This window comes from Rana temporaria, chromosome 3 (genome assembly GCF_905171775.1).
Source record: "Rana temporaria chromosome 3, aRanTem1.1, whole genome shotgun sequence".
Lineage (NCBI taxonomy): Eukaryota > Metazoa > Chordata > Amphibia > Anura > Ranidae > Rana > Rana temporaria.
The window spans coordinates 126,239,267-126,261,468 of NC_053491.1; the positions used below are offsets into that span (position 1 = coordinate 126,239,267).

A 22,202-nucleotide genomic window follows, 5' to 3' on the forward strand; every position below is an offset into this window, starting at 1 on the left:
TTTTTTAAAGCGCCCCGTCCCGACGAGCTCGCGCGCAGAAGTAAACGCATACGCGAGTAGCGCCCGCATATGAAAACGGTATTCAAACCACACAAGTGAGGTATCGCCGCGATCGTTAGAGCGAGAGCAATAATTCTAGCCCTAGACCTACTCTGCAACTCAAAAAATGCAACCTGTAGAATTTTTTAAACGTCGCCTATCGAGATTTTTAAGGGTAAAAGTTTGACACCATGCCACGAGCGGGCGCAATTTTTAAGCGTGACATGTTGGGTATCATTTTACTCGGCGTAACATTATCTTTCACAATATATAAAAAAATTGGGCAAAATGTATTGTTGTCTTATTTTTTAATTCAAAAAAGTGATTTTTATCCAAAAAAAGTGCGCTTGTAAGACCGCTGCGCAAATACGGTGTGACAAAAAGTATTGCAATGACTGCCATTTTATTCCCTAGGATGTCTGCTAAAAAAAAATATATAATGTTTGGGGGTTCTGATAAATTTTCTAGCAAAAAAATTGTGATTTTCACATGAAGGAGAGAAGTGCCAGAATTTACCTGGTGGGCAAGTGGTTAAAGAAAATTTATCATGTGATTTTTTTTTTTTTTATGTATTTATTTCTATCCTTCTGAATATGTAATATGCAAAATAACACATTGAGTAAGCACACCAGGTTTCCATTTCTATAGTGCCCAGAATATTATTGTTGTTATTATTATACACGATTTATATAGCGCCAACAGTTTAGGCAGCGCTTTATAATGTATAGGGGGGACAACACAATTGCAGTACAGTTCAACACAAAAGGCATAGGAGGGCCCTGCTCGTAGAGCTTTCATTCTAAGGGGGGGTGAGGGGATACAAAAGGTAATCGCTGCAGAAAATGATTTGATGGGGATGGCTCGGGAATATGTCCAAGAATAATCAAAGTTAAGGATAGCACTAAAAGAAAAAGCACTTAAAGCAGGCATGTCCAAAGTCCAGCCCGCGGGCCAATTGTGGCCCCCGTTCCAGTTTAATGTGGCCCCCCTGGTAATTTGGATATATATATCTTTTGTGGCCCCCAGGGCTGTATTTTTCGGCGCTGCCTCAGAGGGGAGGGGGATACACGAGTGCCGTCAGGTTACATACCGGAAAATCTCCTGTTTATGTGGCGGCATCCGTAATAGGAAGTTCCGTCTCCTGGGCTGCCATTGGACGACTCTTCTGTTTATCATAGGAGGTGTATTAAAGAAGCTGCAATGTAAACAGGAGATTCTCCTGTATGTAATCTGTTGGCGCTCGCCCCGCCCTCCCCCTCATCCCCTCCGAGGCTGCCGATGGGCATCGATCAGGCTGCACTGGTGGCAATGGTGAGGCTGCATTCGGGCAAAGGTGAGGTGGCATTTGTGGCAATGAAGAGGCTGCAGATGGGCACTGATTAGGCTGCCTGACCCTTATTTTGCTTAACAGTACTTTTATTTAAAATGTAAGTTTTTTTGTTTGTTTTTTTTTTCCTGAAACTTCCCTCGTTAAGTAAAGGTGCGTGTTATACGCCGATAAATACGGTATATCCAAATAACACACCCAAGCTCATCCTTAGTCCTGAGCAGCGCTGGGATTCGTTGGGGCCACAAAATACATACATACATACATACATACATACATACATACATACATACATACATACATACATATAACATGCCCGACCTCATCTCTTCAACACACACAGTCACAAAGGCAAGATAATTCTTGTTGGGCAGTGTAGTGCTCAGACAAACACACTTAGACCAACTTTTAATGGTTCAAAGAATGTCAGGCAAAATGGTTGGCCCTCACGCATGTTCACTTCATCAAATCTGGCCTTCTTTAAAAAAAAGTTTGGACACCCCTGACTTAAAGCATTCTGACGTATCAGTGACTGAATTTCATGGGGCATTATTAATTACCTTTTTTTTTTTTAATTACTTGCCCTAAGGCTGAATTTCTTTGCATATTAATGCTTTACCAATGTGATTTACAGTAGATGCACCATTTATAGGGAGTAAAAAAGTAGACATAAGCTGTATACAGTTAAGAAATTTGCTAGGGGGAATGTTATAGGTAATATCCTAGTATTAATAATCAATAATAACTGTTCATTCTTTGGTGGAGCATTTGAAAATGTCTACATGGTTGGTTTGTTTTACAAGGCTGCTGTGTCAAGTTTTGATGAATTGGCACCTGGAAAGACATTTAAACCTGTTCTTGGGGAGGCTGTTGCAGATCCTAAAAGGTAATGCATTACATTTTGGACCACCTTTATATGAAATCTGTTTCAAGAGAAAGAGAATGTGTAAATTATGTATTGATTGCAACACATATAATTGATTGTAAAAAACAAAACAAAAAAATGCCTTCATTGGTATCGATACTAGGGTTGTCCCGATACCGAGCATTTGCGGGAATACTTGTACTCACGCAAATGCTCCCGCTGCCTCACCCGACACCTTTTTTTTTTTTTTTTTTAGGGTAGATTCCGTGGCTGGAGAGGGTGGGAGGAGTCAGTGGCTGGGGAGTGTGAGGGGAGTCTGGCTGGAGAGGGCGAGCGGAGTCTGTGGCTGGAGAGGGCGGGAGCGGAGTCTGGCTGCAGAGGGCGGGCACAGTTGGTGGATGGAGTCTGCGGGCCGAGAGCGAGTCCTCACCTGCAGTGGAAATTGGTAAGCTGGCAGGGGTGTAGGGCGCAGCCGCATCGGTGACCAGTGCTGTCACATTCGGTTGCCGTGAGCGGCTGAATGTCCCTATGCCCATCTTGGTACACCGTGCACTCGGCTGCAGTAAGCCAGCAGCGGACATTTTGTTACACCCAGCCCATATAGTTCGGGATTGGTGTAACAAGATGTCTGCTGCTGCTTACTGCAGCCGAGTGCAGGGTGTACCAAGATGGGCGTTGCAGCATAGTTTTTTTAATAAATCCTTTCCTTGTGTAATTTTTTTCGCAGCATTTCAGTGCCAGCCACCTGTCAGTGCCCACAAGTGCCACCTATTAGTGCCCATCAGCGCCAGTCAGTGCCCATAATTGTCACCTATTAGTGCCAGCCACCAGTGCTAGCCACCAGTCAGTGCCTATAAGTGCCGCCTGTCAGTGCCACCTATCGGTCCCCATCTGTCAAGTTGTCACATGACATTGAAAAAAAAGTATCGGTAATCGGTATTGGTGAGTACTTGGAAAAAAGTATTGGTACTTGTACTCTGTCTTTAAAAGAAGTGGTATCGGGACAACCCTAATCAATACTTTAACATGTATTCTGCATTCAGTAGACCTAAATGTACTTGTTCTAGCGCATCATGACACGCAATTGCTAATTGGACCAAGTTGGTCTAAAAAATATATTTCTAAACGGATACAGCGCTGAATAAACCTTTTGTAGCCTCTGCTACAGTATACAGTGCTGTCTTCTGGCAGTGAGATGGGGATTTCCTGTCCTGTTTCCAGAATAAAATCGAGTTGGGCTGAGCGCTGTTTGACCATTCACAGGGAGATTTGTGTTCTTTAAATACAAAACTTTCTTCTGATTGGCTGAGGCGGAGATTGTGAAATCATCTGCCCGCCTCAGCCAGTCAAAGGAGGCTTTGTATTCATCCATAGATTACAAAGCTTCCTATGAATGGTTGAGCAGCACTTGGTCCGTAGGTTTCAATATTGAGTTGGCCCACCCTTTGCAGCTATACCAGCTTTAGCACGTCTGCGAAGGCTGTCCACAAGGTTTAGGAGTGTGTCTATGGGAATGTTTGACCATTCATCCAGAAGTGCATTTGTGAGGTCAGGCACTGATTTTGGCTGAGAAGGCCTGGCTCGCAGTTTCCTCCACCAAATAACTTGGAACAGTGCACAAAGCAAGGTACATAAAGACATGGCTGAGCGAGTTTGGGGTGGAGAAACTTTACTGGCCTGCACAGAGTCCTGACCTCAACCCAATAGAACACCTTTGGGATGAATTGGAGTGGAGACTGCAAGCCAGGCCTTCTCATCCACATCAGTGCCTGATCCCACAAATACGTTTCTGGAAGAAGGGTCAAACATTCCCATAGACACCCTCCTAAACCTTGTGGACAGCCTTCCCAGAAGAGTTGAAGCTGTTATAGCTGCAAAGGATGGTCCAACTCAATATTGAACCCTACAGACTAAGACTGGGATGTCATTAAAGTTCATGTGCGTGTAAAGGCAGGCATCCCAATACTTTTGGTAATATATTGTATTTACATTAAAGGGTAGGTTTGTTTACCTATGTTATGTATCACTGCTGTGCCGATCTTTTTCACATGTCTTTTCCTACAGTGTAAGCACAGTGATCCTTTGTTCTGGGAAACATTACTATTCTTTGGCTAAACAGAAAGAGGCACTTGGAGAGCAGGGACACAAATTCTCTATTATTCGCATTGAAGAATTGTGTCCATTTCCATTAGAAGGGCTCCAGCAAGAGTTGAGCAAATATCCAAAAGCCAAAGGTAAGCCGCGTTCATTTGCCACAGTTTTTCTCTGTTTGCCATTACCTTAAATGCCATGAGCTGGCTGCGTGGCTGGAATCTGTGTCATGAAAATCAGTAGGTTTTTACTTATAGTGAAATATCTTTTCTTTATATATAATATCTGTACTTTTCTGCACACTAGCCATTTCCCTTGTTCGTGGACTATAGATAGTAGACCTAAAGGTAATGCCCCGTGAACCTCCACTTGCACAGCAGGGATCGCGCCGATGAGCCGGCGGATGACAGGCCGTTCCCGGCACACTGTGCAGGGACCGCCCTGTCAGATATCAGCTCTCCCCTATGGGGGGGATCGGATAAACACTGACTGTCTGTCCACGTTCATCCGATCCGCATACGGATGGAAAAATAGGATTTTCCTCCGTCTGCAGAATCGGAGCATTGCGGACACTGATGAGATCGGGTGTCAGCGGATGTTCATTCGCTGACACCCGCAATCTTATAGGAATCAATGTATGTCCCTTTTTTCTATCCGTAAACAGATAGATGAAAGAGCGGACATACGGTGTGAAAGGGGCCTATAGGTTGAATGCAGTCGTGTAGATTGTCCATGTTTTAACATATTAAAAAAACAAAGTGCAACAGCATTATGTAAAAACTGTATTAAACCCAAGGCTTAACAAATTTGCTTTGAATTTTGGAGCAAGCTAAAAAACTTGTGAGACAGTTTTATTTTATTTTTTTGCATACATTTAAAAAAAAAAATTTAGTCCTGAAGATTACATAAAACTCCCAAAACATTATCTATTTTCTGAAAGCAGACACCCTAGAGAATAAAAAAGTGTTTGTTCTAATTTTTATGTCACACAATATTACTGCAAAAAAAATCTGTAAAAACACATTAAAAGTTCATTTCAAATGTATTAAAGTTTTAAAAACATATTTGTATAGATAAATCTAATATAGTATATGCAGATAATACCTCACCAGCCAAACTAGAAGCATAGCACCTTCCTGGGAATACGCGATGAAGTCAGCATGTCGCTCCGCCCTACATGGTTTTGTCTCGCGTGTAATGAAACGCATAGGTGTGCTAATATTCTCGCGTATTCCCTAAAGTGCAGGTGTTATGCTTTTAGTTTAGCCAGCGAGGGATTTTCTGTATAGCGGTATATTGGATTTATCTATGCAAGTGCGTTTTTAAATTTTAATAAATATGAAAGTCAGGTTTTTCACTAGCTGGAGCGTTTTTTCTTTCTATGTCCTGGTGATGAGCCATTTGGGATGATGCTGGGATATCATTATTGTTTAACCATCTGCCTCTGTGGATAACCTTTAGAACCATTCTGGGATTATCCTTGCCTGGTGGTTTGGTCACAAGCTCGTCTGACCTTTCCTTAATTAGAGGGTCATATATAGCTGGTAAGCCTGAATTCCTTCCATAAGTGATGGTGGTCTCTGTTTACAATTTTCCAAAGGTGATGGATGCTCATTATGCACAAACTTATATGAACACTTAAGAAGATGATTTTGTGTCCCCTGTTTTCCATTTTTTTATTTTTTTTTATTACACGTGGACTCTTTTGTGGTTTTGGATTTGGTTTTACCCCTCAGAGAAATCTGTATATACATTTCACTTATTATTCATTAATATGTATTTCATATAGTAGCGCGACCCTTAAAACTCTTATTAACCAAGATATCTTGTACTCCCAAAATTGCTTGGTAAAAACGTGTATAACCTACAATCCATCCAAGTTAAGAACTGCTCAATCGACTGGATGCAGATGTGAATTTTGGTTTGCTCATTTTAAGGGGCAAACCCTCCCATGCTCTGATAAAGATGGTGAAAAGCATAAACCACTCTGCACGTTTGTGGAATTGATTAGTAGTTATACGGGTTTGACAGTCAGACCTCTGTATCCTGTTGATTGAGCAATTCTGAAATTTGATGTATTTTATGTTGTTTTGCCAAACACTTCTCTGAATATAAAATATAGCTGTTTATAAAAGTTTTAACATTTTACATGATGATGGTGCATTTTCTATTTGATTTATATTATTGTTCAAGGAGAGAGGTGCAAGGACATGCTTATGATTTGTGTTCTGCATCCTTAGAAGAAATCTTGACCACATTCTGCATGGAAGTAAACCACTAATTAGTCTGAATCCTTTTAACCCTTTTTTTCCTAAGAGTCGTTTTCACCACGGACACAGGGATAATTGCCAGCAGGTTTTGCCTAAAGTTTGGCAATATTCAGACAAAAAGGCATGAAACAACTCACTTTGTCATTATAACTTTTACATGTGTAGGTGTCTTTTACATATAACTTGATGCTCTATTGAGAGTATGGCTAAACAATGTGATGTAAGATATTCCAGTAAATAAAACATTATATTGTCTTTTTTGCTTTTTGTCAAAGATTTTGTTTGGAGCCAAGAAGAACCACAAAATATGGGTCCATGGACTTTTATTGCTCCAAGATTTGAAAAGCAGTTGGGTTGTAAGGTAAGACTTTTACTATATTATGACTTTTTTTATTAGGCAGTTTTTGGCTTTACTTTTGACAAGTGCTTTTCTTGCTTCTCATTATTAGAATTCAAAACTTGCCTAGAAATCATACTTGCATATTTTTTCCAATCGTATGCATTAAACAGTTCTAACTTCACAAGATAGTGATACATTCAGAGCCTAGAACCGATTTACACATAGCCCTTGCAAAACATAAAGCAAAAAAATAGTTCACAATGAAACCTGGAAATTCTGGTCATTCCAGAAGGGCAACACATTTATGCAAGCACTACAAAATTTACAAATTACTTTGCAAAAAAGTCACATTTAACATACTGAGCGTATGACAGCATCCATAGACCTAATTTAATAGTAAGCAACATTTCTGACCCTTGGCCCTTGAAAACAAACCCAAACTACATTATTTAACCACTTAAGACCCGGACCAAAATGCAGGTAAAGGACTCTGCTAGTTTGTGCGATTCGGCACTGCGTCGCTTTAACTGACAATTGCGCGGTCGTGCAACGTGGCTCCCAAACAAAATTGGCGTCCTTTTTTTCCCACAAATAGAGCTTTCTTTTGGTGGTATTTGATCACCTCTGTGGTTTTTATTTTATGCGCTATAAACAAAAATAGAGCGACAATTTTGAAAAAAATGCAATATTTTTTTTCCTTTTTGCTAAAATATATATCCCCCCAAAAGTATATAAAAAAAACGTTTTTTTTCCTCAGTTTAGGCCGATACGTATTCTTCTATCTATTTTTGGTAAAAAAAATCGCAATAAGCGTTTATCGATTGGTTTGCGCAAAATTTATATTGTTTTTAAAAAATAAGGAATAGTTTTATTGCATTTTTATTAATAATTTTTTTTTACTACTAATGGCGGCGATCAGCGGTTTTTTTTCGTGATCGCGACATTATGGCAGACACAACGGACAATTTTGACACATTTTTGGGACAATTGTCATTTTCACAGCAAAAAATGCTATAAAAATTCATTGTTTACTGTGAAAATTACAATTGCAGTTTGGGAATTAACCACTAGGGGGCGCTGAAGGGGTTAAGTGTGACCTCATATGTGTTTCTAACTGTAGGGGGGCAGGGCTGGACGTGTGACATCATTGATCGTGTTTCCCTATAATAGGGAACACACGATCAATGACAGTGCCACAGTGAAGAACGAGGAAGCTGTGTTTACACACAGCTCTCCTCGTTCTTCAGCTCCGGGGACCGATCATGGGACTCCAGTGGCGATCGGGGTCACAAGGCTTCGGACCGGGTCGCGTGCACGCGCCGGCGACCCCATGGCTGGGCTTAAAGGGCCACGTACAGGTACGTGAATGTGCCCAGCTGTGCCATTCTGCCGACGTATATCGGCGTAAAGGGGTCCTTAAGTGGTTAATTGGGTGAACTTTATCAGATGAAGCAGGTGTTAATAATTTTACAAATTTTTATTTTTGACCTTTTTTTGGGCGACAGGCGTCCCGCGATTCTGTTTCTGTGATCTAACTGCGATTCATCGGGTGACAATTGCGGCAAGATTGAGATGCCATTGTAAGTGACTGGAATTGCACGGGTCCCCCTGCGATTTATTTTTTTCCGTGATTCGGGATCGTGGGCAGAATCGTGGTGATCTGGAATGCCTAGCTGTGAACGGAACCTAAATGTGACATACTATACACCCAATATTTACTGCAGGTGTACCTTCCTGCATGTGTTTTCCAATTACAGTGTTTGATTTACCTGCAGGGAATGATTGGCGAATGCCACATTTTAAGGCATCTTTTTAAGTGCCATTTGAGGAGCCGTTTTATTTTTTACCCTTTTACATATATTTTAAAGGAACACTAAAGAGAATTTTTTATTTTTTTTTTAATAACAAACATGTTATACTTACGTGTATGTGTTAAAATAAATCCACGCAAGTATATTTAAAAACACCAGTGACAGCAAAAGTATTTGGTATTGGACTAGGTATGGTTGAAGGTGATCAGTGGACAGCTGCCTCTACTAATTGCTTCCACCTAAGTGGAGCAAGAAAGTGTTGAGAAGAAAAAGAAAGTAGAGTTGGCGCTGGTCCTACAGAGACAAATGCTCCATAAAAGAGGCTCCTAGTGTAAGGTGCAGTGTGCAAAATATACAAAAAGTGCTAAACGATCCAAAGTGCCTAAACTACTAGAATGATTCCACAGTATATATCATAAATGCAGCTATGAAAATAAATAAATAAAATGACATCTTTTTTTTACAGTGCTGTGCAAGTTAAAGTGTGTGTAAACACTGCTAGGTAAAGAAAATGTGCAAAACGTGAAATTCCTGTACCATTAGGGTACCTTTGTTAACCCTTTAAGAGATGTGCTGAAAAAAAAAAAGTGTTTTTGTTTTTTAGTGCAATATAATGTCCTTATTTTAAGTAAACAAATCCAAGTGCTGAGTGATTCTAAAAGCGATTTGTGCCCTTGTTGTGTGCCGTGATCACTGCAATAAGTGCTCTTATACACCCTGCACTCACCAACTTTCTTTATCGTACATCACGGGACACAGAGCAGCATAGCCATTACATATGGGTTATATAGTGTACCTTCAGGTGATGGACACTGGCACTCTCCGACAGGAAGTTCCCTCCCTATATAACCCCCACCCATAGTGGGAGTACCTCAGTTTTTCCGCCAGTGTCTTAGGTGTTGGTGCACGTTGAAGAGCTCTGCCTATAGTTGTCCTTGGGACCCGGGCAAGCCTACCGGATCCGTCCAAGGTGCTTCATAGCCAAAGTGGACGGTACCCGGGCCCCAAGTCGTGGAGGGGTTTTGCCTATAATGCCTCTCCTTTTTGGGAGGGCTGGACTCTGGGTTCCAGGACTGGTTTTTAACCTAGCAATCCTGATGCCAGCAGTGCTATATAGGTCCAGGTGTATGGTGTTCCTAAACTGGACCCCGGTCCCTGAAGGTCTATGACCATACCCACGGAGATGGGGGAAGATTGGGGCCTTTGGCAATACCCTGTGGCGTGGAGAAGGTAAGCGAGGGCCCACGGAACTTGGTTTGTCAGTGAGCCCTCCACAGGGGATTCGGGGGCAGCCTATATTATGTCTCTGTGCATGGGCAATATATGTCACCACAAAGTCTGTTTGCACTGGATGGTCTTTTCTCCCCCATGTAAATTTTCCCCTGGCTGGTCTAGAGGCTTGCTGCGCTGCCATAGGAGTGAAGGGTCCTGGTAAAAGTAAGCTGGACTTACCTCCCAGAGATGGGAGTCTTCCCTGGGTGCCTTCGCTCCCCATAGCTCCGTCAGCGTCCACGCTGTCTCCCTGAGACTTCCTGGTTCCTCCAGCAGCGTCAGGCGCGCGCGCGTGTGCGCGCGCGTTGTAAATAGCTTCGGCGACGCGGCGTGGGGGGGCGGGCTGAGCGTAGGGGCGGTCCTTCTGAAGCCTATATTAGGCTCTCAGTCAGTCATGATCGCCGTGGGACACTGAGCTGCGTGTGGTTTGTTATACCAGGTTTTTTTTGGGGAGAGTGACACCCGGTGGCCAAATTGGAGTACGCACCCTAATAAGAGCTTGGCTCTTAAATAGTGATTCTAAAGCCGGTGTACTTGCAGCAGCCTAAGCTAGTTGGTAAACCCAGGCTTCTGGACCAGCAGCAATTTAAGGGGGTAATACCTGACTCATAGTGGTCCTGTGAGTGACAAGCCCTTGGGGCATTGTATTACCTATCCTCATAGGTTTGGGGAAACAAGGTTTTGTAATATTACCCTAACCTATTACTATTTCTATTTTAGTAACTGACGCCTCTCTTGTTAGGGGGCGTGTGTTTACTCCGACTTAATAGTCAGTGGTATTATAGCGGAGTACCTTGGGTTTGTGTCATGGCTCCAAAAATGCCAAGGGCCCAAAGAAACAGAAGGGTTCCCCATCGGGCTCTGAGGATCTCGGCCAATCGTCGGCTGTGCCTTCCTCCCCAGATAAACTGGAGGTTGCTGCCCTAGATGTGCCATCAGGGTTGCTGGGTGCTGCGGCTGGCCCCATTCAACCAGCTCCTACCTTTGTTACGGAGGAGATGTTAGCCACCACCTTGGGTGGATTTGAGCGGAGAATGGCTGCTTTGATTTCAGCCTCATTACCTGGGAAGAAGCGGACTAGGTCCCCATCCCCTAGGGTTGAGTCTCCAGACGAAGAGATCCTTTCCGCAGAGGAATTCGATTTCTCGACGGAGCAAGGGGAAGACCACTTGGAACAGGGTTCTGAGGAGTCCACAATAGAGGAACCGTTTTCAGCTTCCCAAGCAGAGAAGTTATGGATCCAGTCCCTAGCGGACATGGTACGGACGGAGTTTAAATTACCCCTGCCTGAACCTCAGGCTGCCGTATCCTCTCTAGGTTCCCTAAGGGCTCCTCAATCCAATGCAGTGTTTCCGGTCCATCCCTTACTGAGGGACCTAATTTTCCAGGACTGGGTCAAACCAGATAGGATTTTTCTTCCTCCTAAAAGGTTCTCAGTGCTGTATCCTTTGGAAGAAGGTTTTTCTAAGAAGTGGGTTGTCCCTACAGTGGACGCAGCCATTTCATGTGTTAACAAAGCCTTAACTTGTCCAGTAGACAATATTCATATGTTCAAGGACCCTGTCGATAAGAGGCTTGAAACATTGTTAAAGGCCTCCTTTGCCACTGCAGGTGCAGTAGTTCAACCAGCTGTGGCTGCCATAGGAGTATAAAAAAGAAAAAAACAGTGCAGCGCTAGTGAGTGATATTGTGCTCATATAAATTAATAATAAACAAAAAAAGTCATTCTGGAATAAACTGAAAATTTAGCCAGAATAGGAAAAAACATAAAAATGCAGATGGATATATGAAGAAAAAGTCTTAAAAAGCCACGAAACAAAGTTCATATGACTATCCAGTAATTTTCCTTGTGAAAGAGAAGTGGATTGTGCAGACAATGTGAAAGACTCTTGATTGATGTGAGGTAAGCTGTCACCAATACACCCGTGAGGAAGGATAAGATTGCCTGCTTACCAGATGAAAAGACTGTTTTGCATCAGTCTAATAGGGCCTGTGGGAAGTCTGGTCTCCCAATACCTTAGCCGTCAAGATAACCACGGTATAGCTCAGCATACAATCCGAAGAGTCATAAACCAAAAAAAAGAGAAGAAGGACCTCTCATAGCGTATAACGTTTAAAAATAGAAGAGGGTTTAATAAAAATTGCACTTACAATTAGGCAATATAAATACAGCATGGATAGCAAAACGTCTCCGATCTCTTGTTCCGATGCTTCTCGCTACTCGGTCAGGAAAACACAGCCGGCGTTCAGGACGGAACGCGATGACGTCACGGCACCCTACGATCGTTTCGTCGCTAATGGACTTCAACGGGGGAGTAAGCCGGATGTTGACGTCAGCGCGCTAGGTGTTTAAATACCCACGGTTTCCATGTTTGATACTGGAAAACTCGGGGAGAGTCCTCATAGTGACTGAGGGCAAAATAATTGAGTAGCGAGAAATGGAAAAGTGTTCTAATCATGTTGTACATAACGTATTATATTAGTACAGAACGCGGGGGTGTTTAATAACTGGTAGCGGAGCATCGAATAATGAAAATAAGATCGGAGGTTAACAATATATGCAAAAAGATTGTATCATAAATTTGCATAATCATAAAAATCAATCTATATTTAATTAGAAAAGATCTATATCATAAAAATCATCTATATTTAATTAGAGAAGATCTATAAATTAATTTAAATTTTGATAATGATTATGATAATTAAAATTGGAATAAAAAATTAACAAAAAAAGAAAGAAAAAAAAAAAAAAAAAAAAAAAAATTTTTTATTATGAATTATTTAAAAAGCAGTTTATATCCCAATCTACGTTAAGTCCGAACGGAATAAAAGATTTCATAGAAAAAATCCAGCGAGTTTCGAGCCTAGATATGGCCCGAACCATATTAGTACCACGCCAATGAGGACGAATGTTATCTATGGCAAAAAAACTTGTCCCCTTTAATTGTCTCCCATGGAATTTATCGTAATGTTTCGAGAGGTTATGTTTAGGGAACCCGCTTTTGATCCTGCCCACATGCTCACTAAGACGTATATGCAGTTCTCTCTTAGTACGGCCGATATATTGCTTTGAGCATGGACATTGAATCATGTAAACAACGTTTTTCCAGTCCCTTAAAGGTTTTTTCCCATGTCGCAGATGTAATATCTGCAAGGTAAATTCCTTTAGGGAACGGAAATGTACTAATTTTCAATCAACAGCTACTGGTACAATTTATGACATAGATTCATTTATGACTTGCTCAACAAAATACGTTGTTTACATGATTCAATGTCCATGCTCAAAGCAATATATCGGCCGTACTAAGAGAGAACTGCATATACGTCTTAGTGAGCATGTGGGCAGGATCAAAAGCGGGTTCCCTAAACATAACCTCTCGAAACATTACGATAAATTCCATGGGAGACAATTAAAGGGGACAAGTTTTTTTGCCATAGATAACATTCGTCCTCATTGGCGTGGTACTAATATGGTTCGGGCCATATCTAGGCTCGAAACTCGCTGGATTTTTTCTATGAAATCTTTTATTCCGTTCGGACTTAACGTAGATTGGGATATAAACTGCTTTTTAAATAATTCATAATAAAATTTTTTTTTTTTTTTTTTTTTTTTTCTTTCTTTTTTTGTTAATTTTTTATTCCAATTTTAATTATCATAATCATTATCAAAATTTAAATTAATTTATAGATCTTCTCTAATTAAATATAGATGATTTTTATGATATAGATCTTTTCTAATTAAATATAGATTGATTTTTATGATTATGCAAATTTATGATACAATCTTTTTGCATATATTGTTAACCTCCGATCTTATTTTCATTATTCGATGCTCCGCTACCAGTTATTAAACACCCCCGCGTTCTGTACTAATATAATACGTTATGTACAACATGATTAGAACACTTTTCCATTTCTCGCTACTCAATTATTTTGCCCTCAGTCACTATGAGGACTCTCCCCGAGTTTTCCAGTATCAAACATGGAAACCGTGGGTATTTAAACACCTAGCGCGCTGACGTCAACATCCGGCTTACTCCCCCGTTGAAGTCCATTAGCGACGAAACGATCGTAGGGTGCCGTGACGTCATCGCGTTCCGTCCTGAACGCCGGCTGTGTTTTCCTGACCGAGTAGCGAGAAGCATCGGAACAAGAGATCGGAGACGTTTTGCTATCCATGCTGTATTTATATTGCCTAATTGTAAGTGCAATTTTTATTAAACCCTCTTCTATTTTTAAACGTTATACGCTATGAGAGGTCCTTCTTCTCTTTTTTTTGGTTTATGACTCTTCGGATTGTATGCTGAGCTATACCGTGGTTATCTTGACGGCTAAGGTATTGGGAGACCAGACTTCCCACAGGCCCTATTAGACTGATGCAAAACAGTCTTTTCATCTGGTAAGCAGGCAATCTTATCCTTCCTCACGGGTGTATTGGTGACAGCTTACCTCACATCAATCAAGAGTCTTTCACATTGTCTGCACAATCCACTTCTCTTTCACAAGGAAAATTACTGGATAGAGTCATATGAACTTTGTTTCGTGGCTTTTTAAGACTTTTTCTTCATATATCCATCTGCATTTTTATGTTTTTTCCTATTCTGGCTAAATTTTCAGTTTATTCCAGAATGACTTTTTTTGTTTATTATTAATTTATATGAGCACAATATCACTCACTAGCGCTGCACTGTTTTTTTCTTTTTTATGTTACCAAGTTGTTGTACACAATTTAGTGCTAGCAGCTATTTACATTCATAATTCAATATTTAATTTAGCGCAGCGTCAACCTTTTGGTTTTTGTTTATTTCTATTGCCATAGGAGTATGCCAGGCATTGAAAGAACAGACCAAACAGGTCCTAAGAGACCTTCCGGCACAACAAGCTCAGGACCTAGCTGACTTGCCCAGAGCCTTATGTTTTGCCGTAGACGCCATTAAGGATTCCATCCAGCAAGCTTCTCGTTTATCCTTATTTCTGGTTCATATGAGAAGGCTTCTCTGGTTAAAAAACTGGTCTGCAGAAACCCCCTGCAAGAAACTCTTAACGGCTTTTTCCTTCCAGGGTGAAAGATTGTTTGGAGATGATCTAGACAAATATATTCAGAAAATCTCCAGTGGCAAAAGCACTCTTTTGCCTGTTAAGAGGTTTCGGGGGCCTACCTTTTAAACGTCCAACCTCTCCAGTCTCAGGACCGTCACCCTCTAGGCAGTATCGACGGCCTGCTGGCCGTTCGCCTGCTAACAGGTCGCAAGGGCAAGCTTCAGGCAACAAGAAGCCATGGTTTCGTAAACCAGTTAAAGCTGCCCCTAAAGCGAATTTGTGAAGGGACGCCCCCACTCTCTCGGGTGGGGGGAAGACTCCGCTTCTTCTCGGAGCTTTGGAAGGCCAGAATCTCCGACCAATGGGTTCTGTCCTCAGTGGCCCAGGGGTACAAGCTGGAGTTTTGGGGGTTTCCCCCTCCCCACTTCCAGGAGTCAAGGCTCCCAAGCGATCCTCAAAAAGGGGTCTCGCTTCTAGCAGCCCTAGACCGCCTCTTAAATCAAGGAGTGATTATGGAGGTACCAGCCCTGGAGCGCGGACAAGGATTTTATTCAAATCTATTTGTAGTCCCGAAGCCCAACGGCGATGTAAGACCAATATTGGATCTAAAAGCCCTAAACCGCTTCCTAAGGATTCGCTCTTTCCGAATGGAATCTATTCGTTCGGTAGTGGCCGCCCTACAAGGGAAAGAATTCCTCGCATCTATCGATATCAAGGATGCATACCTGCACGTCCCGATCTTTCCCGGGCATTTCAAGTTTCTTCGATTTGCTCTGGGACATCGGCATTTTCAGTTCGTGGCCTTGCCCTTCGGGCTAGCCACGGCCCCTCGGGTTTTCACAAAGATTCTGGCCCCAGTTCTGGCCAAACTAAGATCTCAGGGGATCCTGGTTATGGCTTATTTAGACGATCTTATAGTGATCGATCTCTCAGAGGCCAGTCTGAGGCAAGCAGTAGGCCTAGTGGTAACCTACCTGGAATCTCTAGGTTGGATCCTAAATCGGCCTTACAGCCCACAAGAAGGTTGGAATATCTTGGGCTGATTCTAGATACTGTGCATCAGAAAATCTTTCTTCCCCAGTCCAGGGTGGATTCTATAAAGGAGCTAATTCAAGTGATTCTAAGCAGCGCAAGGCCGACCGTTCGTCTGTGTATGCGCCTATTGGGCAAGTTAGTGGCGACCTTCGAAGCGGTGCCCTACGCCCAAATCCACTCTCGGAAACTACAGAGAGCAATTCTCGCAGCCTGGGACAAGAGGGTCAAGGCCCTGGATCTTCCCATATCCCTGTCCCATGCAGCACGTCAGAGTCTGTGCTGGTGGTTAGTCCCGCACAATCTTCTAAGGGGAAGATCATTCAGTCCCGTCTCTTGGAGAATTGTCACCACAGACGCGAGTCTATCGGGTTGGGGTGCAGTCCTGGAAGGACTGACCCAGCAGGGGAAGTGGTCAAAAAGAGAGTCGACTCTATCCATAAATGTCCTAGAGATACGAGCAGCCCGGTTGGCTCTAGTTGCATGGACGGATGTATTACAGGACTCCCTAGTAAGGATACAGTCCGACAACGCCACTGCTGTGGCTTATATAAACCACCAGGGCGGCACCAGAAGTCAGGCAGCCCAGAGAGAGGTGGACCGAATCTTTTCTTGGGCAGAGACCCATATTCCATGCATTTCAGCAGTATTTATCCCCGGAGTGGACAATTGGCAGGCGGATTTTCTCAGCCGCCAACAAATGTCCCCGGGAGAATGGTCTCTCCATCCCGAAGTGTTTCAGGACATCTGCCAGAGATGGGGAACTCCGGAGGTGGATGTCATGGCCTCCAGATTCAATACGAAACTAATCAGATTTGTATCCCGGACAAGGGATCCATTGGCCTGCGGGACGGACGCCCTGGTATGTCCTTGGCATCAGTTTGCGCTGATCTACGCCTTCCCTCCGTTACGAATGCTACCCCGTCTTCACAGAATCCAGGTGGAGCGCAAACCAACGATTCTGGTAGCCCCGGCTTGGCCCCGGAGGCCTTGGTACTCCTTAATAAAAAGGATGGCATTAGAGGAACCTTGGGTCCTCCCGTTGCGGCCGGACCTCCTCTCACAAGGGCCGTTCTTCCATCCTGCCTTACGGGCCTTAAATTTGACGGCCTGGCGGCTGAATCCCTAATTCTTAAAGACAGGGGCCTTTCTGGCCAGGTTATTTCCACCCTAGTTAATGCTAGAAAGCCAGTTTCTAGGCTTATATACTATAGGGTGTGGAAAGCCTACATTGCATGGTGTGAGGCTAGGAAGTGGCATCCCCGCAAGTATGTCATCGGGAGAATCTTGGATTTCCTACAGTTAGGAGTAGAGAAGGGTCTAGCTGTTAGCACAATCAAGGGGCAGGTTTCTGCCTTATCAGTCTTTTTCCAAAGACCCTTGGCCTCTCACTCTCTAATAAAGTCGTTCTTACAAGGGGTTATTCGGATTAATCCTCCGGTGAAGGCTCCCCTGTATCCTTGGGATTTAAATTTGGTTCTATCGGCCTTACAATTTCAGCCTTTTGAACCCTTATCTGAGATCCCGCTGGTCTTGTTAACTAGGAAATTGGTTTTTCTGGTGGCTATGTCTTCCGCCAGAAGGGTGTCAGAACTGGCAGCCTTGTCGTGTAAGGCACCCTATCTAGTACTACATAAGGACAGGGTCGTTCTTCGGCCACATCCGTCTTTTCTTCCGAAAGTAGTATCTAGTTTTCATCTAAATCAGGACTTGATTCTTCCGTCATTTTTTCCTAAACCTTCTTCAAAGAAGGAATGACTACTACATTCCTTAGATGTGGTCAGGGCTGTTAGGATTTATTTGAAAGCCACAGCACAGATTCGCAAGACTGACGTCTTGTTTATTCTGCCAGAAGGACCCAAGAACGGTCAGGCAGCGTCTAAAGCCACCATTTCCAAGTGGATTAGACAGTTGATTATTCAAGCCTATGGCCTGAAAGGGAAAAACCCGCCTTTGTCGGTTAAGGCCCACTCCACTAGAGCTGTGAGCGCCTCTTGGGCAGCGTATCACCAGGTCTCTATGGCTCAAGTCTGCAGGGCAGCGACCTGGTCATCTGTTCATACGTTTGCTAAATTTTATCAAATGGACGTTAGGAGGAACGCAGCCTTCGGGCAGGCGGTTCTACAGGCCGCAGTATAAAGTCCTCTTGTCCTTTGGCACCCGCTGATTTTTTGCTTTGCCTGGTTGCTCTCCCTCCCCTCATTTTAGCATTGCTTGGGGACATCCCATATGTAATGGCTATGCTGCTCTGTGTCCCGTGATGTACGATAAAGAAAAAGGGATTTTTAATAACAGCTTACCTGTAAAATCCTTTTCTTGTAGTACATCACGGGACACAGAGCTCCCACCCCTCTTATGGGGAATTTTTGGGAGACATATTGCTTGCTACAAAACTGAGGTACTCCCACTATGGGTGGGGGTTATATAGGGAGGGAACTTCCTGTCGGAGAGTGCCAGTGTCCATCACCTGAAGGTACACTATATAACCCATATGTAATGGCTATGCTGCTCTGTGTCCCGTGATGTACTACAAGAAAAGGATTTTACAGGTAAGCTGTTATTAAAAATCCATTTTTTCACCCCTTCTTAGGGTCTGGTGCCTTCACAGTATAGGCCACTGTGTAGCCCTCTGGCCGATACGCGTCCCCCTGCGCTGATGTTAGTCCAGTAACCTCTTTTTTAACCAATTTTTTGAGCTTGTTGTTATCTGTCTTAATATAGCACTTCGTGACCTGGGGATTAGACGTTACAAGATTCCAGTAACACATAGCATGTTTTACAACCTTGTATTGATCTGTGTCTCCAAAAATAATTTAAACGGCCGTCAGGCTAATACTAACAATTTAATTATAGGAAGTAAGACAAAATCCCACCAAACATGGCCGCTGCCTGACTGACTATTTGTGGTCTTCGGTCTTCAAAAACCTACCCAAAATGGTAGGCGATCTATTTCAGGCTCCAGTCTTCTATATCGCACCCAAAATGGTGGAAGACAGGTCACAGTCTGCTTTAAAAAGGAAGTGAAAGTGACGCTCAGCGTGTTCCAGATGAAGTCACACGACAAAACTGGTAGAACACGCTACGATCGTCACATCGTTTCCAGGCATCAGACTTTTGTCAACATTATATGCCACACTGTTTTTGTCTACATGTGAGTACCCATTTTTCGTTTATTTAAATAAAGTTTAAAGTGGATGTAAACCCAAATTTTTTTTTTTTTTTGATGTCACAATGTAGAGTATAAGATTTCCTATCATCTGTGCCCAGTCTTGTCGCACAGAGTTAATCCAGCGCTGAGCAATCCTCTTTTAATGTTCAGTGAAAATGAACAGAATTCCAGATAAAAACTTGCCAAATTACAAAGTCCGTTTCTCTGTTCTTGCTTTGTGTTACAGGTTATTTACATATCTAGAGCTTGGACATGTTTATCATATGTTATGTTATGTTTATCATAATATGAGGTGATCCAAAGTTCATTGTATATTACCAGGATATGTAAATAACCTGTAACACAAAGCAAGAACAGAGAAACGGACTTTATAATTTGGCAAGTTTTTATCTGGAATTCTGTTAATTTCCACTGAACAATAAAAGAGGATTGCTCAGAGCTGGATTAACTCTTTGTGGCAAGACTGGGCACAGATGATAGGAAATCTTATACTCTACATTGTGACATCAAAAATTTTTTTTGGGGGTTTACATCCACTTTAAACGATACTACACTATCTGGGGCTCCTTTCTCTCCTATGTATGGGCTATTACTGGACTAACATCATCAGCGCAGGGGGACGCGTAACAGCAAGAGGGCTACACAGTGGCCTATACTGTGAAGGCACCAGACCCTAAGAAGGGGTGTAAAAGAGCACGGATTGCAGTGATCACGGCATACAACAAGGGCACAAAGCACTTTTCGAATCACTCAGCACTTGGCAATTGGATTTGTTTACTTCCAATAAGGACATTATATTGCACTGAAAAACAAAAATCTCTTAAAGGGTTAACATGGGTACCATAATGGTACAGGAATTTCACGTTTTGCACATTTTCTTTACCTAGCAGTGTTTACATAGGCACAATAGCACTTTAATTTGCACAGCACTGTGATGTATATTTTATGTAATTTTTTTATTTATTTTCATAGCTGCATTTAAAGCGGTGGTTCCCCCTTAAAACAACTTTTTTTTATTCCACTGCCCCCCCACATTACAATCGAATTAAGGCTCTTATTATTTTTTTGCTGCTGTACATACCTTGATACAGCATATTCACCCGTGCATCCGGGTTGCGAGTCCCGCGGGAGTGGGCGTTCCTCACATGCTGTTGATTGACGTTTTGTCCAAAAACGAGCTCTCCCCCCGTCGCGTAAGCCGCGTCACGATTGGCGAAAGGAGCCGAACGACGATGCGCATGCGCAGTATGCTTACCTCCACTGTGCAGCTCGATTTGCACAGAGTGGCCCCGAACCTGGTCTTCTGGGGTCCCCCTGGCAGCTGTCTCCGGCTCCGCCTGCAAGAACTTTCTACCTTCATGCGAGCTCTCTCGCCTGGTGGTAAGTTCTTGCGGGTGCGCTCCCGTGATACAGCAGGCGGCTATAGCCGCTCACTGTATGACTCGGCTCCGCCTCCCAGCACGCCGCATCATTGGATATGATTGACAGCAGCGCGAGCCAATGGCTGCGCTGTTTTAATCAACCAGTGAATGAGCCGAGAAGCCAGCGCAGGACCTTCAAAGGGGTCAGGTAAGTAAACAAGGGCTCGAGGGGGGGGGGGAGCAAGCTAATGCTCGGATGTTTTTTCGCCTTAATGCAGAGAGAATGCATTAAGGTGAAAGAGCATGTACCTTTACAACCCCTTTAACTGTGACATACAGTATATGCAATTGGTAAAAAGTTGGGAGTACTCATTCAGCTAAATGTATAGAAATATTTTCTCAGAGGTTGTTCATAAATGAAACTTGTATTGTAATACTTGCTATTACTTTATGTAAGAGTAGTATTTGGAACGCCCAATAATTTGTTTGGCATGTCTTTTATAGCTGCGTCTTATCAGCAGACCTGCTCTTCCTGCTCCTGCAGTAGGTATTGGGACTCTGCATAAACAACAACAAGAAGATATCATCAAACAGACATTTGCATAGCTGGACTAACTATGGACATATCTGGACATCGGCCATTGGATAAAGCAATCTTTTCTATAAAAAAAAATCTTTATCATGGGGATCAAAACACCAACATGTTACATTTTACATTGCAACTGTATAACTTCTTGGCAAAATATCATAATTTAAAAAGTCCACAAGTGATTTTTTTTTTTTTTTTTTTTTTAACTGAGATCAAAGCAGGCAACAAACATCAGTGATATGTGTTCAAAAAGCTGCTGCTTCTTCATTGTCCAGTCAGCAGGCTGGGAGTATGTTCCTGACCGAATGATTGTGCTTTCACATTGGAGGTAGAGAATGTGGCCATGCTGTATAGCAGGCTTGTTTAGATCAAAAACCGACTGTTACCGTGTTTGTGGGTGTGTTTGTATCTCTCTATCTCTATCTCTCTATTTATCTATAGTGTGTAATGTATTTCAACTGTGAATTGGATGTTTACCTGGAGTTAAGCTTAAAATCATCTTATAGCCGCTAATGCCAAACTTAATTCCAATCACAGATGATTCGAATATATAAAGGATGACATTTGATTGTAGGACGCCTGTCTATGTCAGCTGGACTGTTTACACGTGCCTAATTGGAGTACTAAATAAAAAATTTAGGGGGCAGTAGAATTTGAGTTGTGCTTAAAGTGATAGTAAAGGCATTTTTTTTAACCACTTCCATACCGCACCTATTCTGGCAGTCCTTTTCTTTATGTAAAAATCATAATTTTTTTTTACTAGACATTTTTTAGCAGACACCCTAGGGAATAAAGTGGCGGTCATTACAACTTTTTATCTTGCTCTGTATTTGCGCAATAATTTTTCAAACGCCTTTTTGGGGGGAAAAAACGGTTTCATGAATTAGAAAATAACAAAACCGTAAAGTTAGCCCAATTTTTTTGTATAATGTGAAAGATGTTACGCTGAGTAAATAGATACCTAACTTGTCACGCTTTAAAATTGCGCACAGTCAT

At 42.5% G+C, this 22,202-nt stretch overlaps 1 protein-coding gene across 2 annotated transcripts in view; it reads left to right on the top strand.

Moving 5' to 3' along the window:
- The window catches only part of DHTKD1 (dehydrogenase E1 and transketolase domain containing 1), an 83,538-nt gene extending 61,683 nt beyond the window's left edge, over positions 1-21,855 (top strand). For both annotated transcript variants that reach the window (XM_040343393.1, XM_040343394.1), the window contains exons 14-17: positions 2,170-2,252; positions 4,296-4,465; positions 6,868-6,953; positions 21,122-21,855. In XM_040343393.1, coding sequence (XP_040199327.1) covers positions 2,170-2,252; positions 4,296-4,465; positions 6,868-6,953; positions 21,122-21,223 — 441 coding nt within the window. In that variant the 3' untranslated portion in view covers positions 21,224-21,855. The remainder of the gene's footprint in view (positions 1-2,169; positions 2,253-4,295; positions 4,466-6,867; positions 6,954-21,121) is intronic.
- Positions 21,856-22,202: the final 347 nt, after the last annotated feature.